This window comes from Artemia franciscana, chromosome 17, assembly GCF_032884065.1.
Source record: "Artemia franciscana chromosome 17, ASM3288406v1, whole genome shotgun sequence".
Classification (NCBI taxonomy): Eukaryota; Metazoa; Arthropoda; class Branchiopoda; order Anostraca; family Artemiidae; genus Artemia; species Artemia franciscana.
Genome location: NC_088879.1, coordinates 22,484,497 through 22,503,498, shown reverse-complemented (window position 1 = coordinate 22,503,498; position 19,002 = coordinate 22,484,497). Strand labels below are relative to the sequence as shown.

Below are 19,002 nucleotides of genomic sequence, written 5' to 3'. Positions count from 1 at the left end.
AATTTTTCTGTTTTACCGAAGTCCCAGGATTTTACTTATATTCATTGGAGTGGTAGTACAACTAATATTGATAATGTTTTTTCTTCTAACCCAAGTGATCCTTTGCCTGTGGTTACTGTAATCGAAGATTTCCCCGTTAGTGACCACATGCCGCTTCAGTTCCTTATACCCCCTTTGGCTTCTCGTCCTTCCCCAGTTGGTTTTTCTGGTAATAAGCTTCCTAAATTTTTTGATCGGGTTGATTGGAATCCAAATTTTCGACCGCTTTACCAAAAAAGAGTTGGGACTTTAATTGATAAAGTTTATATCCCTGATAGTTTGGATTCAATGGACAGTAATCCTTTTTTGACTATTAATCGTCTTTATTTTGAACTAGCTGTTGGGGTGGCGCTTCGCACAACCCCAACACCTAGTTGGTGGGGGCGCTTCGCGCCCCCCCAGCCCCCCCGCGCGCGTAAGTCGTTACGCGCCATATTAGTTACGCACCATTGTAGTTGTGTCCCTGTGTCCCTGTGAATATATATATATATATATATATATATATATATATATATATATATATATATATATATATATATATATATATATATATATTTAACTACGTAAAACTTGCGAATATACAACATTCTTGGCTGTGTCTAATGATTGCCCTTGAGTTGCCTTGAGGTAATAAGCTTCCTAAATTTTTTGATTGGGTTGATTGGAATCCAAATTTTCGACCGCTTTACCAAGAAAGAGTTGGGACTTTAATTAATAAAGTTTATATCCCTGATAGTTTGGATTCAATGGACAGTAATCCTTTTTTGACTATTAATTGTCTTTATTTTGAACTAGCTGTTGGGGTGGCGCTTCGCACAACCCCAACACCTAGTTAGTGGGGGCGCTTCGCGCCCCCCAAGCCCCCCCGCGCACGTAAGTCGTTGCGCGCCATATTAGTTACGCACCATTGTAGTTGTGTCCCTGTGTCCCTGTGAATATATATATATATATATATATATATATATATATATATATATATATATATATATATATATATATATATATATATATATATATATATTTAACTACGTAAAACTTGTGAATATACAACATTCTTGGCTGTGTCTAATGATTGCCCTTGAGTTGCCTTGAGGTAATAAGCTTCCTAAATTTTTTTGATCGGGTTGATTGGAATCCAAATTTTCGACCGCTTTACCAAGAAAGAGTTGGGACTTTAATTAATAAAGTTTATATCCCTGATAGTTTGGATTCAATGGACAGTAATCCTTTCTTTACTATTAATTGTCTTTATTTTGAACTAGCTGTTGGGGTGGCGCTTCGCGCTACCCCAACACCTAGTTGGTGGGGGCACTTCGCGCCCCCCCCCCAAGCCCCCCCCGCGTAAGTCGTTACGCGCCATATTAGTTACGCACCATTGTAGTTGTGACCCTGTGTCCCACCTGTGAATATAGATATATATATATATATATATATATATATATATATATATATATATATATATATATATATATATATATATATATATATATATATATATATATATATTTAACTACGTAAAACTTGCGAATATACAACATTCTTGGCTGTGTCTAATGATTGCCCTTGAGTTGCCTTGAGGTAATAAGCTTCCTAAATTTTTTGATCGGGTTGATTGGAATCCAAATTTTCGACCGCTTTACCAAGAAAGAGTTGAGACTTTAATTAATAAAGTTTATATCCCTGATAGTTTGGATTCAATGGACAGTAATCCTTTTTTGACTATTAATTGTCTTTATTTTGAACTAGCTGTATATATATATATATATATATATATATATATATATATATATATATATATATATATATATATATATATATATATATATATATATATATATATATATATATATATATATATATATATATACATATATATATATATATATATATATATATATATATATATATATATATATATATATATATATATATATATATATATATATATATATATTTTTTTAACTACGTAAAACTTGTGAATATACAACATTCTTGGCTGTGTCTAATGATTACCCTTGAGCTTTGTTGATGGTGATTGCTAATCGAACATTCCCTGTGTCCCCGTCGTCATTTATATATCCCCCTGTCCACCCGGCGTCCCCGTTGTAGTTGTTTCCCTGTGTCCCGGTCGTCATTTGTGTCCCAGTGTCCCAGTCTGTAATTTCTCTTTGAGTGTCGTGGTCGTCATTTATATTCCCTGTGTCCCGGTCGTCATTTTTGCCCTGGTCGTCATTTGTGTTCCGGTGTCCCGGTCTGTAATTTCTCTTTGAGTGTCCTGGTCATCATTTATATTCCCTGTGTCCCGGTCGTCATTTGTGTCCCGGTGCTTTGTTGATGGTGATTGCTAATCGAACATTCCTTGTGTCCCGGTCGCTTTCTCTTTGAGTGTCCCGGTCGTCATTTATATTCCCTGAGTCCCGGTGTCCCGGTCTGTAATTTCGTCAGTCGACAAACATGACGTCAGTCGACACACAAACATGACGTCACTCGACAGACACACAGACAACTTATTTTTATATATATACTAGCTGTTGGGGTGGCGCTTCGCGCCACCCCAACACCTAGTTGGTGGGGGCGCTTCGCGCCCCCCCAAGCCCCCCCCGCGCGCGTAAGTCGTTACGCGCCATAATAGTTACGCGCCATTGTAGTTGTGTCCCTATGTCCCACCTGTGAATATAGATAGATAGATATATATATATATATATATATATATATATATATATATATATATATATATATATATATATATATATATATATATATATATATATATATATATATATATATATGGTTTTAACTACGTAAAACTTGCGAATATACAACATTCTTTGCTGTCCCATTGTCTTTGCATATAAATAGATTGTCAGGTTTACCGACTCTTGAACATGCAACATATAATGGTCCATGGGAAAACAATCTGTATTCAGATCTATACCTCATGATTCTAATGATTGCCCTTGAGCTTTGTTGATGGTGATTGCTAATCGACCATTCCCTGTCCCGGTGTCCCGGTCGTCATTTATATCCCCCTGTTTCCCCCGGTGTCCCCGTTGTAGTTGTGTCCCTGTGTCCCGGTCGTCATTTATATTCCCTGTGTCCCGGTCGTCATTTGTATCCCGGTGTCCCGGTCTGTATATACATTCGTTTTTTAGTTTTGTTTTTCTCCTTTATTTTTTTCCTTTTTTTTTCCTTTTTTAGTTTATTTAGATTTTTTAGTTTTTTTATTAGTTTTTAGTTTTTTTTTCTTTTTTTTTTGTAGTTTTTACCTTCTTTTTAGTTTTGTTAGTTTTTTTTTTTACTTATGTCCTGGTCGTCATTTATACTCCCTGTGTCCCGGTGCTTTGTTGATTGCTAATCGAACATTCCTTTTGTCCTGGTCGCTTTCTCTTTGAGTGTCGTCATTTATTTTTTTCTTTTTTAGTTCTTTTAGTTTTTACCTTTTTTAGTTTTTTTTAGTTTTTTAGATGAAAATTTTTTTTAGTTTTTTCCTTTTTTTCTTTTTAGTTTTTTATTGGTTTTTACCTTTATTTTAGCTTATTTTTCAGTTTTTTCCTTTTTTTTAGTTTTTTTTTATTTTTTATTTTTTTTAGTTTTTTACCTTTTTTTAGTTTTTTTAGCTTTTTAGCTTTTTTAATTTTTTTATTAGTTTTTAGTTTTTTTTGTAGTTTTTGCCTTTTTTTAGTTTTTTCAGTTTTTTTTTTAGTTTTTTATTGGTTTTTACCTTTATTTTAGCTTATTTTTCAGTTTTTTTCCTTTTTTTTAGTTTTTTTTTAGTTTTTAGTTTTTTTAGTTTTTTACCTTTTTTTAGTTTTTTTAGTTTTTTTAGTTTTTTAGCTTTTTTATTTTTTTTATTAGTTTTTAGTTTTTTTTGTAGTTTTTGCCTTTTTTTAGTTTTTTTAGTTTTTTAGCTTTTTTATTAGTTTTTAGTTTTTTTTGTAGTTTTTGCCTTTTTTTAGTTTTTTTAGTTTTTTAGCTTTTTTATTTTTTTTATTAGTTGTTAGTTTTTTTTGTAGTTTTTGCCTTTTTTTAGTTTTTTCAGTTTTCAGTTTTGTCACCTGATCCAGTTTTTTCAGGTGACGTCACCTGATCCACAGATCCACAGATCCACAGACAACTTATTTTTATATATATAGATAGATTAATCCATTGCTTAAAGTATGGTGCTGCGGCAGTTTTTCCTACTAATAGGATACGGTTGGGCGCACAGAAACCTTTTTGGAGCCTCAATCCTTTTTTGGTAAATTCTAATAAGGCGGCTAAACAAGCGTATTGGGAATGGCGGGCGCTTGGTAAGCCTAGAGACTCGCATCCAGTTTTTTTACTAATGAAAAAGAGAAAGGCCGAATTCCAAGCGGAGCTCCGTCGTCATAATAACCTGGTCATAGAAGAAGCTTCTTCAAACATTGATAACGACAAGGACAAGAGTCTCCTTTGGAATGTTCTCCGAGGCAATAGGCGGATTAACATGCCTGATACTAATTCCACACCATCGCTAAAAGAGTGGAAAAATTATTTTTCTAAGTTGTCGACTTCGTACGATTCTAACAGTGTTGTGTTGCAATTAGATGAAAGGTTGAAGAATTTTTCAACTGATTACAGGGTTTCTGAGAATATGTTACGTGGAGCAATCAAAACGTTAAAGGCGCAGTCGGCTGAGGATCATGATGGCTTATTTGCTAATCACCTCGAACTTGCTCCTTCTTCTTTTCTTATTACTCTACTGGCATTTTTCAACCTTTTACTTACTACTGGTTTAGTACCATCGTCATTCTATATTGGCATAGTTACGCCTATTCCTAAGAGCGGGAAAAAAGACTTGTCATCTTGTAGTTCCTGGAGGCCAATTACTAGGGGTTCTATGATTGGGAAAGTGTTTGAGTTGTGTTTGAAGGATCTTCTTGAAATTCTTGACACTGGTTCTAATCAAGTTGGTTTCAAGAGAGGTTTGGGATGTGACCACGCCCATGCATCTTTCAGCAAAGTTATTGAAGAAGCGAGAATCTCTGGTCAACCGCTATACGCTCTCTTGATTGATATCAAAGGGGCCTTTGATAACATTTCTCATGCATCTGCTCTGCTCACTTTAATCCATGCTGGATTGCCCCTAGCTGTCATACGAGTCCTTCGCTCTTGGTATTCTGGTTTAAAGATCCGTATCTGTCCGAGTTCGTCTTCATCTCAGTCCAAATTAATTCAAGTGGGTAGAGGAATTAGACAAGGAGGAATTATTTCTCCTTATATATTCAATTCTTGTTTAGCTACTGCCCTTAATTCTCTTTCCTGCTCTTTTGTTTCATTATCTCGAAATATGTCTTACATTGCATATGCTGATGACATTATCCTTCTAAGCCGGTCCAAGTCTAGTCTTGTTTCTAATTTTAATATTTTAATTAATTGTTTAAAAGGTTTGGGCCTTTCTATCAGTTTTGAAAAATGTCAATTTTTTGTTGTAAATTGTTTAGATGATAATGTCAGGGCGACTCTCGATTGCGGCAATGGTGTTATTTTTCAGTCGTCGCCAATAGTCACTTATTTGGGATTACCTTATGCTGCTTCGAAAAGAGATTTTAAACCAGTTCTGGTTCAGCATGTTCAGATGAAACTACGCAAGGCATTTGGTCTTTTAATTCGTTTTCGGGGTCTTTACCGTCGGGACGTCCTTGTCGTATGTATAGTGCTGTTGCTCTGCCTCACGTATTGTTCCCGTCCCTCCTCTTCCGAAATTTCAGACCTTCTGATCTTTTTAAATTTTAAAGTATCTTATTTTAAATTTTGTAAATTTTTACTTGGTTTCCCCCTTTCTTTTAGTAACACTGAGATTGTTTTAAAGCTTAATGTGAAGCATCCTGTAGTCTGTATAAAGGAAAAATATAAAACATTTGAAGATAAGGCGAAAATTAACCTTTCAGGCCACAATTTATTTTCATTTTTTAGTAACAGTTCTGGCTCTTCATGATTTACAGGCTAAACTATTTAGCAAGGGTTTTTGTATCTTTTTTTTTTAAGTATTTGATCAATATTTGATAGGTTTTGATTGTAAGTGTTATCATTTGTTTTTTCTTTATATTATATTGTAGCGTACTCCTCATTTTTTAGGGAAATAAAGAAAATAAAAAAATAAATAAAATAAATATACTAATTTGATCTATATGGTACTCTACTCAGTATTGATTCAGAGTTCAAAGTGAACGCATTCGTCTTAAAGCGGACATTTTATTAGCATTATCAAACCATTATGCTTTTTAAGTTAATTCTAATCCCAGTTAAGCTAGTTCTTTCGCAATATTTGTCGATAAATTACAGTTCCTGACCTATAACAAAAACCTTACTCAGCATTACAATAGTGAAAGATAATCCTGTGAAAATAATTACTGAATTATTTTTAATGATTAATATATTTGCCAATTTCAATAATAAGCCAGCAGAAAAGGGGAGGTTTTCTGTCACAAGTCCCGTCGTACCTGCAGGGAGTGGTGTCTTCCTGAAACTGCGGAAAATAGTTAGAATAAACCTACGCTTCCCTTACTTCTTGGTATCTAAGCATTCTAAATTAGCCTACTTTACGATTACGTTTCGATATCATCTGTAATTCCTGAAACTAAGTCAATAATAAAATTGTTTCATTCTTTTAAATTCTTTACATTCGTTTTTCAAAATTTGCAAATAAAATTTAAAAAAATAAGAAATTTCAAATACTTTTTGTAACATCGAAACTGTTGAAATAAAAGGGATATCTATCTAAAATGTAAAGCGCACGTGGACATTATGAACGTGTTAGTCGCCTGCGTTGTCTCATTTTATTGATATACTAGTGTTGAAATTGTCTCTTTTTGTAATAATTTTTTGTCAGGTTCCCATTCAATGGGTATGTTTTTCGTCAAATCACTTCAGTCATTTTCTACAGCCCATTCTTTCATATGTAATTTTGCCACCACATAATGTAAAGGGAATTCATCACATAAGCTTTTTCCACACAGAATTTAAGATATTCACCCCCCAAAAAATTTATGCCAAAAAAAGCTTCCTGTGTCTACTGCTCTTTAGGGGCCTTCCCCAGGCCACTCAGCGTGTCCCCAAGTGGCGATATGGGAACGCCCTACAGATATGTGGGTACCTCAATAGGAGGCACGGACCAAGGGGGGACTTTGGTCACCCTGGCCCGGGGCCAAAAATAAAGGTTGCGGAGGAAGAAGGCCCCTCAAATGTACACTCAACAATACCCACCGGTGTGTCCATACGTTCCATGGGGTACAAACCTTCTCCCAGTATTGAGTGAAATTGTAGAACACCACCGTGGGAGGATCCTCTATAGGAGAACAACTGCGGCAGGGCGTAAGATCCAGATCTATGGACAACAGCCTCTGCAAAGGACTGCCTCGACCCTTTCGGGGTACCTGCAAGACTGGGGACCTTACGGTCAACTTTATTCCCACTTAAGGAGTGGTACCCCTCGAGGAAATTATAGCCTAGTAAACGACCCAGCATTTGCACGTGATTCTGGTTATTGGTTAATTCTTCTGGGCTTTATCTGTTTTGACGGGCGTTTTCAGGCTGAAAACCTCTTCTTAGCTAATTTATCTACTATGGGTTGCCTCCCTATAGTAGCATAATATATGTAGGCATGAATATATAATGAGTCGGAAGTAATAGGCTAGGGATTGTCTGTGCAGGATTTCGACTCTTGTTGATAGAAGAACATCGCCAAGTGCTGAAAACCATGTTGTGACCGAGATGAGCCCAGGATTACACAAAGCCTCCATTCATACCGGGGGTCCCATGGACTTCTTGCTGTCTGGTTCTAAGCCGGCTTAAACACTTCGACGAAACTTGAGAAGATATGTTGATCCCCGTCCTGCATAAGTATCCGGGATCATTGCTTTTCTTGAGGCCAAAATAATTTCAATGATCTAAAGAACATGAAGATTGGAGCTTGGAATGGTACGACGTTAAACAATGACAATCGTATCGAAATTTTGACTGACGAATTCAGACGATTCGAACTAGACTTATTAGGAGTTTCAGAAACTCATATCCCAGGAGTAGGAAGCATGAAAATAGGTGATATAAAATTTGTTTACTCAGGCAGGAAGGATGGAATACATACACAGGGAGTAGGAATCATGATGAATAAGGAAGCTACTGAGTCTTGTATAGACTGGGGAGGTATTAATAATAGAATATTAATTGTTCATTTTATAACTAAAAAGTTCAAGATATCAGTTATAGCAGTATATGCAACTGTTGAACCGACTGACGGAGATACTAGTGAATCAGATGAATTTTAGTTACAGTTACAGGAGCAAATATACAGGGTCGTTGGTAGAAATATGGTGTTTTCACTAGGAAATTTTTACGCCCAGGTCGGTAAAAATGGGTATAGATGGTATCCTATCCTAGGTAAATTTAGTATAGGAAAAGAAAACAGTAATGGCAACAGACTTTTGCAATTTTGTAGGTACAACAATCTAGTTATAGCCAATACGGTGCTTGTTCATAAAATGGCCCATAAGTTGACATGGTACTCACGTGATGGTAAGACACCAAACCTATTGCTTATTTTATAGTAAACCGAAGACTGACAGGATCAATACAAGATACTAGGACATATAGGAGTGATGTTATTAATGTTAAAAGTAAAGATCACCATCTAGTAGTTTCTAGGATTAATTTAAGGCTGAAAAATCGGAAGGGTAACTACCTCCCGGGAAGTTATGATGTTAATATACTCCAGGATGATAATTTGAGAGAAACTTTCCAGAAACAGTAGAATACTAAATTGAGAGTTTGAAATTTGACAGTGTGGAAGATGGGTGGAATAATTAAAAAAAAAAGTTGAAGTTGCTGATGGTGTTTTAGGGAAGAAAGTTAAAAATGCATGTAGGAATGTTTGTGAAAAAGCTTTCTGTTTAATAGAGAGGAGAAGGGGTTTGTCCAAGAATTATCTGAGTGATAGATCATACGAAAACTAAAGGAATGTAAAAAAGTGGAGAAAGCATTAAAATACAAACTAAGAAGGTGTGAAGTGGAGGCCATCGATCAAATTGCCGAGGGTCTGGAAGATGCAGCTAGACGGCATAATGGTAAAATACTTTACTGGCATGTGAATAAATTAAGAGGGAGTAGTCAATCCAGACATGTCACAGTCAAAGATAAGAACGGGACACAATTTGTGATAAGGAAAGAGCTAAAGAGAGATGGGCAGATCATTTTGAGAAAGTGCTTTACCAAGATCCAGTTTGAAGAAAAGATATAGAGGAAAATGAAAAAGTTTGTGATACCTTGGATGTGAGGGAAGATCTGTTTTGTGAGGAAGATTTGGCGACAGTACTAAAAGGATTAAAAGATAATAAGGCTCCTGTTGCTGATAGTGCAGTGTGGTAAATGAATATCTTAGATATGGTGGCTCTGAGGTCAGAAATAAGTTACTGAAGAAATCATTAAAATATGAACTAAGGAGGTGTTAAGTGGAGGCTATGGAAAAAATTGCCGAGGATCTGGAAGATGCAGCTAGACGGCATAATAGTAAAGAAATTTACTGAAATGTTGACAAACTGAGAGGAAGTAGTCCATCCGGAACTGTCACAGTCCGACAGACTGAGAGATGCTGTAGACAAAGTTTTAAGAGAAGAACAGTGGGGTTTTAGAAAAGAGTTGATGAAATCAATTGAGAAGTGCCTTAGTTGTCAAACATCTTTGGTCCTCAGTTTTCTATATTATAAGCAAACGTTCGATTCTGGTGATACAAGACCTTTAGAAAAGAACTTATCCTTGTATGGTATACCAGACAAATACATTAAAGTGATTAGTGCTATGTACGAAAATAACACTGCTGCGGTTAAGGTAGGAATTGAGGTTAGCAGCTGAATTTGAATTAAATCAGGAGTTAAGCAGGGTTGTGTTTTATCCCACTTTGTATGGATCATTTTGATGGACTTTGCCTTAAGGAGCACAGGAAAGGGAATGGGAGACCATAGAATAAAATGGGGAGGAAAAAATCTCCTGGACTTCGATTATGCTCATGATTTAAGCATCCTAGATGAAAGTTTGAGCCAAATGAAAGAACTTTTAGAGGTTTTGCGAGTTCAGGATGCTAAAATGGGTTTGAAAATTAATGTTAAGAAGATTGAGTCACTAAGGCTATGAATAAATGAAGATGAAAAGGTAACGTTGGGTAACAAAAAGATTGATCAGATGGGTAGCTTCGCTTACCTTGATAAGATTATTAGTACAGACGGTGGGAGCAGTGAAGATGTTAAAAATAGAAGTCAAGGTTCAGGTTGTTTTTTCACAGAAAAAAAAAGTTCGGAAGAATAGAAAGATAAGTTTGCATTCCAAGATTAGAATATTGGAAGCTACACTGATGACAGTGGTCAAATATGGATCTGAAGCATGGGCGCTCCGAAAAGATTTACTAGATGTTTTCCAGAGAAATCGCCTACGGTACGTTCTGAGTACCCAGCTGACTAACCGTATTCTCAACAGCAGGCTGTACGAAAAATATGGTTCAATCCCATGTTCTAGGGCTATAATGAAAGAAAGGTTGAGATGGCTAGGGCACGTTCTGCGGATGAAGGATGATAGATTGCCGAAGATTATCATTCTGGCCAACCATCTAGGGCTAAACAGAAAGCAGGTCGTCCTCGTCTGGAGTGGGAGGATGTCATAAGGAGCGTGCGTAGCTGTGTTAGTAGTAGTAGTAGTTTTGGACCGCCCGTGGACCATAATTCTTGGATTACGCTTAAATACTGAAAGGCAAAAATGAATAAAATTCTCGTTTTGAATGCTGTTCTGAATTTTATTACGCGATCACTATCCAACGCTGCGAAAAGAGATTGCATTATAACCTCGCCTGTGAATTTCTTTAGGCATGACCCGATCTTTCCATTAAAGAAACTTCCTTGTTCCAAAGTTACTGCGAAAGACCGAGTCATCAATCATATCAAAAACGACAAAAAAATTATTGACATGTGTAAACTCCTCGTCTCAGCCACCAAAGAGAAGAGAAATATACCGCGTTTTGTTATTTTTAATCCATGTAAAATTCCAATAGTCGGCGATGCTGTTTCTGCTACTGTAGCTACAAAAGTAAACGTGGTTTCCCGTAAGCTAGATGGATTTATTGATATCACGACCCTCGCGCTCTCAAATGTGAACTCCTCGAGTGCTGAACATGTTAACGATAAGTCAACCTCTGCTGCTTACAATTCACAAAGCACAAAACCGTCGTATGTTATAGGGCTAAAACTTGTCAACAAGATATCAAGGATCCTCTGGACCGTAAACAATTTATTGACAGCATATGCAAAGAAATTTCCAATGATAATACGAGTACGAACCGATCAAATAACGACCGGAAAATCGTTGTGTGCTAAAAATCAGTGACTAGTAGAGTAGTTGCGCATGAAAGCTGCTCAACCACCTATGAGTTCTTCTATGAGATAATCAGTCTTTGCAGCCTTCGTTAAACAAGCACCCAAATCCTTAGACTGTTCTAGCCTTTAGCAAGCAATCCCCAAAAGCCCAAAGATAAGCTAGTGTGGCACCTCTTGCACCTTTAAATTACAGCTCAAATCTCATAGTGACCCTAACTTTTCCCCAAAGAATTAGTGCGTATTGGTTATGGACGTCTGCCTGTTCAGGAATTTATTTTTCTTACCTGTCGATACATTAAGTGTCATAAGGTATGCCACCTAGCAGTGAATTGCCAATCAAGTTGTAGAAGGACAAAGATTTCACATACATTCACAATTCCCCGTAAACATCCAACGTAGACGTGTTGCGCCTTTTCCATGCTTAGAGGTCTCCCAACCAAAGGTTCTTTGTCATTATTTAATATCTGAAGACCTTCCCGTATCGTTTTCTCTCCCTCCAAATAAAACTTCTCATAGTGTTTCTAAAATTCTTTCCAAGATTAAGGCACCATTTGTCATGCTAATCAAGCAATCACCGCTCCTGACGGAGGAAAGAGTATTCTCCATGATATTTTTGTCCAGAAATATACTACGTTTTACAATATGCAGGATCTGGCACTGTTTCATTGAGGCGTTGCCATCTAGGAACTGTTTCTAAGTTACAGGAAAATCAAAGTGTATTTTAACTCCATGCTTCAAAAAGTTTCGGCTACATCTGTGGATTGAATACGACCGAACACAGTCCGGTCCTGCTTATTCCATCCACATCACAACAAAGAAGAAGTTTGCCAACGAACTTCAGAATCACCTCAAGCAAATTACAGAGAAGACATCACAAAAAATCGAAGTTAACCTTTGTCCATCGCTCCGTCCAAGGATTCCCAAAACTTCCCTTTCCGCTGCCGATGTTTCTTTATCTGATTAATATTATTTCTATGAGGCTGAGTTCTCTCCATCAGACCCCCAATTTGAACATAAATATGTTGAAGAAGATGACTAACGTTTCCATGTATCCCCTGGCTCTGATCATACAATATCCGTAACGTCCGAGGCTGATGCTATTATGCACCTTAAGACAAAGCTGTCACGAGGCATAGATGAAATTCACGCTCTACAGAGATCTTTCTCTATTCAAAAAAAACAAAAAACAAAACAAAAACCTCTAATCAATGTACGTTTTTAACCCGAAATATATATTAACCAGTTTATGCAAGCTTTATGAACTACCGTTCATAAAAGAGCTTGAAGAAAAACATTACACGCCTCCCCATCAATTTGGCTTTGAACACTGCATTGGATATGCAGACGCTCTTGCGATTGCTGCTAAAGCTCTGCTTGATGCTTCCTGTACCGATATTTAACTCGCCTTAGCCAGTCATGATGTACGCCCTCATGCTTTTGAGGGTTGCTAAAAGAGGAGTAAATCCTGCTATCATCAGATTTCAAAAGAATATGTATGCTAAGCTATGAGTCTGACTTAAATACCTCTAAAAAAGATGAAATGGCAAGGTAGCTCGATAGAACTTAGCAGTTAAGAAAAGAACCAGGCAAGTTTCCACTACCTTACCTTGCTATTTCAATAATTATGTCCTCAAAGCTAAAGACGGATACCTTGGTCAGATGCCTTGCGTCTTTTCTGGCCTCATTATACTGATAACATTTTTAACCTCAGTCACACTTAGCATTCGGTAAGATTTCCAAATCTTTCAGAATATTGTGGTATTGCTTTCACGAAGCTATATACTGGCATAAGGTATTAAGCAAGAAATTATCATCTAGTGGTTAGATTTACCATTCTATCTTAGGAAGAAACTACAATCTTCAAATATATACAAAAAAGAAAAAACAGTATGAGGTGTCCCTGATCTCTAGCTCCCACCTCCAAGAGAAATTGTCAAAAGTGCCAGAAACATTTTATGAACCAAAAGTATGCTTTTTTATCTTACTTTCTCGATCTACCCCTTATTATAATAGTTGTCTTCTTAAATAAACATCTCAACATTATATCACCTATAAATCACATAGCCTCCATCAGAAAGCTTATTTTCCACATAGCCTAGCAGGTTTAACATAGCTTCCATTTTTCACTGATTCTTTTTTTTTTAGAAGAAATCTTACCGATGTTTCTAGATTCTGTGTGAAAGCAACAGAAATCCATTCCAGTGCCAAATCTAGGATTTCATCCCCTCTTTTCCAATTGCAAAGGGCGTCAACAAGATACCCATAGTCAGCCTCTTGTGCAGAATCTGCCATCTCCCGAATAGCTTTGAAGGCGAAGCCACACATATGCGTCCAACGACTTGACGAGCCCAAAAGACTGTATATAAATACCAAAATTTTGACATCTGAGGATGAATGCTGGCAAGAAAAAAAAAAGGGAATCATATAAACGAGAATTTTTGAACTGACAGAGATATTATTCACAATAATAATAATATTCCTATTCCAAATCAAGAGCACCTGGATCCCTAATGTGATAAATAAAAAAAAACAAGTTTTTTTTAACGGAAAGTAAGGAGCGACATTAAAACTTAAAACGAACAGAAATTACTTCCTATATGAAAGGGACTGCTTCCTCATCAACGCCCCGCTCTTTACGCTAAAGTTTGACTCTTTCTCTTAACTCTACTTTTTAAAACAGTAAAAAACTTTAGAGTAAAGAGCAGGGTGTTGATGAGGAAGCAGCCCCTTTCATATACGAAGTAATTTCTGTTCGTTTTAAGTTTTAATGTCGCTCCTTACTTTTCGTTAAAAAAAACTAATTTTTTTATTTAATTTCTGAACGTTTTTGAATCAATGCATGTTTTGATTTCGGCTCTCCGCAGATGAATAATTAAAACGAAATTTGCATATTTATTTTTTTTTGGCTAATTGGCTTTCTCATAGTTTTGATCGAATGATTTTGAGAAAAAAAAGGAGCGGGAGAGGAGGCCTAATTGCCCTTCGGTTTTTTGGTTACTTAAAAAGGCAACTAGAACTTTTAATTTTGGTACGAATGTTTTTATTAGTAAAAGATATACATAACTTAAAAATTAGCTTACGTAACGAACTTCTGTATTCTCATGTTTTTATTACGTATATGAAGGGGTTCACCACCTCGTCAGTACCTTGCTCTTTACACTAAAGCTTAAATTTTGCCCCAATTTCTTAAGAATGAACCCTGAATCACAAAGGCCGTAGAATAAATAGTTGAAATTACTAAAAATGCTTTAGCGTAAATAGCGAGGTATTAGGAGGAGGTGAGCCCGTCATATGCGTAATAATTTCTGTTCGTTTTAAGTATTAATGCTGCTCCTTACTTTCAATTGAAAAAACTTTTTCATATTTATTTTTTATTGTTTTTTTTTTCAAATAATGCTAGAAAATCCTGCGCTCCCTTCATGAAACTTTTCTTCCCCCATGACAAATTCCTCCAAGGAATGTTCCCCCAACATATTCCCCTCTTCTCAATCCCCCCCAACCTAAAAATCCCCCGGAAAACGTCTGTACACTTCCAAATAACCATTACTATATGTAACCACTGGTCAAAGTTTGTAACTTGTGGCCCCTCCCACGATAACTGTGGGGGAGTAAGTCGTCCCTAAAGACATAGTTATAAGGTTTTTTGACTACGCTGAATAAAATGGTTATCTCAGAATTTTGATCCGGTGACTTTGGGAAAATGATTAGCGTGGGAAGGGGCCTAGGTGCCCTCTAATTTTTTGGTCACTTAAAAAGGGCACTAGAACTTTTCATTTCCGTTAGAATGATCCCTCTCGCATGATTCTAGGACCACTAAGTCGATACGATCACCCCTGGAAAAAAAACAAATAGAAAAACAAAGAAACAAATAAACACGCATCCGTGATCTGCCTAAAGGCAAAAAATACAAAATTCCACATTTTTGTAGATAGGAGCTTGAAACTTCTACAATAGCGTTTTCTGATACGCTGAATAGGATGGTGTGATTTTCGTTAAGATTATATGACTTTTAGGGGTTGTTTCCCCCTGTTTTCCAAAATAAGGCAAATAAGATGAAACTTGATGAAACTTTTGTATTTAAAATCAGCATTAAAATGCGATTCTTTTGATGTAGCTATTGGTATCAAAATTCAATTTTTTAGAGTTTTGGTTACTATTGAGCCGAGTCGCTCCTTACTACAGTTCGTTACCACGAACTGTTCAAGAACTGTTTGATAAAAAAAAAAAAATACACAGAAAATATCATGAATGAGATGAAAGAGCACGTAAAATCCACAAAGAAAAAACTCAAGTTCTTTTCTAATATATAGAAAATTTTCTAATATATATAGAAAATCTAATATATAGAAAATATATATAATATATTATATATATAGAAATATATATATTTATTTATTTATATATATATATATATATATATATATATATATATATATATATATATATATATATATATATATATATATATATATATATATATATATATATATATATATATATATATATATAATGACGAAGACCACACTGCCTTTCCATAATACAACAACAAAAGAGAGAATAATGAGGACTTTTTTCCCAAGACAGTGAACCAACAAAACCTATTTGAATATTTCGGCCCTATATCTAAGGGCCGTCTTCAGCAAAGAAAAAATAAAAAACAATAAAACACTTACAATAAAAGTTCTCAGTTAAAAATCCATTTGTTTTTATTTTAAAATAGCCTTGGCATCATTAATGATATGTATTATATTGTATTAAGTCACTCTCTCATTTCATGGCATTCAATTGAATTTATCAATTGAATATTATGTGTGCAATTTATCATTACCTTGCATTTCAAATACATTAAACTGGAAACTGGCTTAGCATAAAGACCCGAAGGAAAGAGGTCAAAAACCAAATTAATAAAAAAAACTTTTCCAACCCTGTCGTGGATAAGTTTATTACAATTAACGTAAATTTGGCGTCGAATAGGCAATTACAATTATTTAACTGTACTCAAAAGCACTTATTGAAGCCTATTGTGATTGTTTTTTTTTGTTTTTTTCTATTGTTCTTCAGAGCTGAAAGCTGTAATTTGTCCTTACAAATTCTTAAAATTGTCCTTAAAATTCTTGGCATATTTATCTATTAGTATAAGAAAAGAATATTTTTGGTGAGTTACAAAGGTTCTACGGGATTGCAAGATTTTTTATAGTACTTTTTGCAAGCAATTCATTCCAATGTCAAAATGGCGTTTAACATACAACAATAATTATGTGTATTCAATAGCTTATAGCAATTTACTGCAATAGCTCTGTTGAACCCGTGGGAGCATTCTATAGCGTTTAATTAAAATCTCAAGTTATTCAGAAATTTATGCTCATTCTAGGTTTCGCTTTTTTCTTAACACCTGAACAACTAAGCAATTGGCGCGAAAATACTTTTTCCTTGTGCTTTATAGGCCAAGTAAAGCATTCTTATTCAGTAAACATTGATCACAACAAAAAGAAAATAAACGTATTTCAGCAGCTATTAGGCCAACTTAACCTGTCCCACAAAAAAAAACGAAAGTGAGTAACTTTCGTAGCCGATAGTTGTAATGATACAGAATGCAGTGACGATCTATGCCTGTTATATATGTAGAAAAAAATCCAAAAGAAGAGTAATCACTGGTTATTATTTGACACAATAATACTATGGTAGAAAACACGTTCAAAATTGCTTCATCATTCAACTATCGTGCAGATATAGTAAAACGCGTTTTATAGGATTTGATATATTCATTTTTTTAACATCAACAATTTACATCCAAAAACCAATATGATTCACCCAAAACCAAACGGTTGACGAGGGGTGAATCAAGCTAAAAAATACATACATATAACATCATATGTTATAATGAGAAAAAATAAGAAAAAATAATAAGAAAAAATAAAAATATATAAAATAAAACGAAAATAGTAAAAATAATACTACGGGGGCAATAACTATATACCATGTCCAAACTGTGGGGTCATACTTACCCAACCAATAAACAATTGATTCAAATCAAAACAATTCACCTCCAAACAAACAAAACTAAATTTCATACTTATTTAGTAGTTTTTCTTCTAATTTTCCTTTGAAGTCACTAAAATTTTCTATCTTCTTCATTTCATTTTCCAAATTATTCCAAAATTTTAAACCCTTGATAAAAAAAAAGTGGACGCGGCAGACAATACAGATGGAGCGCGACAATCACCCCTACCCCTAGTATTATGGCTGTGTATATTCCATCGCCTATAAAATAAACCGTTAGAACACTCCAACAACAGATTCATATTATATGTATACACAAACACTAAAAAACTGATGAAGACATGCTGCTGACAAAATTTTAAGTAAGATTACTTGGTTGAATGGTAAGATATTTTTTTGGTCAGATTTTGAGGTCAATCCTTTTTTGAGGGAATATCTTTCTAAGTGTGTAATGATTACTTAAGACATTCCAATTGACGGGGGGGGGGTCGCTATATTGAATTAAGTAAGGAAAGGAATACCTTAAAATAAGTTAGAAACAATCCAGCAGTGGCACCAAAATGTTTTCTCAGTTCAATCAGCTGTTCCGATCCCTTTTCATAAAGGTCGGCAATATTCACATAAACTGCAACAGCAACAATATCGATAATAACTAGAGCTTCTTCATGACTTAGAGCAGATTCATCCGTCTTTGCCGACTCTCCATCTGCTAAAACGTTAATTAAAAGAAACCTCGAAACAGATTATTCCACAGGATTTTCAACACAAATTAACTTCCTTAAGAGCGAAGGGACAGATATTAGAGTCCATCAAACCTTTCGAATAACTTTCTCTCAATCTTTATTTTTAAAATTAAATATAAAAAAACTAGTTTTTTTTTAACTGCAAGTAAGGTGCGACATTAAAACTTAAAACGAACAGAAATTACTTCGTATATGAAAGAGGTTGTCCCCTCCGCAACGCCTCACTCTTTACGCTAAAGTTTGACTCTGTCACAGCTCTACTTTTTAAAACAATAAAAAAACACGCATCCGTGATCTGTCTTCTGGCAAAAAGATACAAAATTCCATATTTTTGTAGATAGGAGCTTGAAACTTTCACGGTAGGGTTTTCTGATACGCTGAATCTGATGGTGGGATTTTTTGTTAAGATTCTATGACTTTTAGGGGGTATTTCTCCCTATTTTCTAAAATAAGGCAAATTTTCTCAGGCTCGTAACTTTTGATGAGTAAGACTAATCTTGATGAAACTTATATATTTAAAATCAGCATTAAAATTTGATTCTTTTGATGTGACTATTGGTATCAAAATTCTGTTTTTATATTTCTTCGTGGTAACGATCAAACAGTTCGTTACCAAGAACTGTTTGATACAGTAAGTACTTTCCGTTAGAGTAGAATATTTTCACCAGTCTAGATTTAGTGAAGTTGTCTGTTGAAAAAAATGGCAAGCTTCAAAATAATAACAAACATCAGATAGATTCACTAGGTGTGATTTCAGCCGTAATCGCTGCGACATTTAATAACGAACAAAGAAAAAGAAAAACCGTTTTGCCGCCATTTTCAAATTAAACAATGAGCTATGCATACTA

The 19,002-nt window shown here is 35.2% G+C and overlaps 1 protein-coding gene across 2 annotated transcripts in view; it reads right to left on the bottom strand.

Moving 5' to 3' along the window:
* The window catches only part of LOC136038010 (condensin-2 complex subunit G2-like), a 126,784-nt gene that overhangs the window by 56,466 nt on the left and 51,316 nt on the right, over window positions 1-19,002 (bottom strand). Inside the window, exons 11-12 of one of the 2 annotated variants that reach the window (XM_065720931.1) lie at window positions 17,933-18,120; window positions 13,569-13,808 (exon numbers count right to left, since the gene is read on the bottom strand). In XM_065720931.1, the coding sequence (XP_065577003.1) occupies window positions 13,569-13,808; window positions 17,933-18,120 (428 nt within the window). The remainder of the gene's footprint in view (window positions 1-13,568; window positions 13,809-17,932; window positions 18,121-19,002) is intronic. The other variant, XM_065720932.1, reaches the window with a different exon arrangement.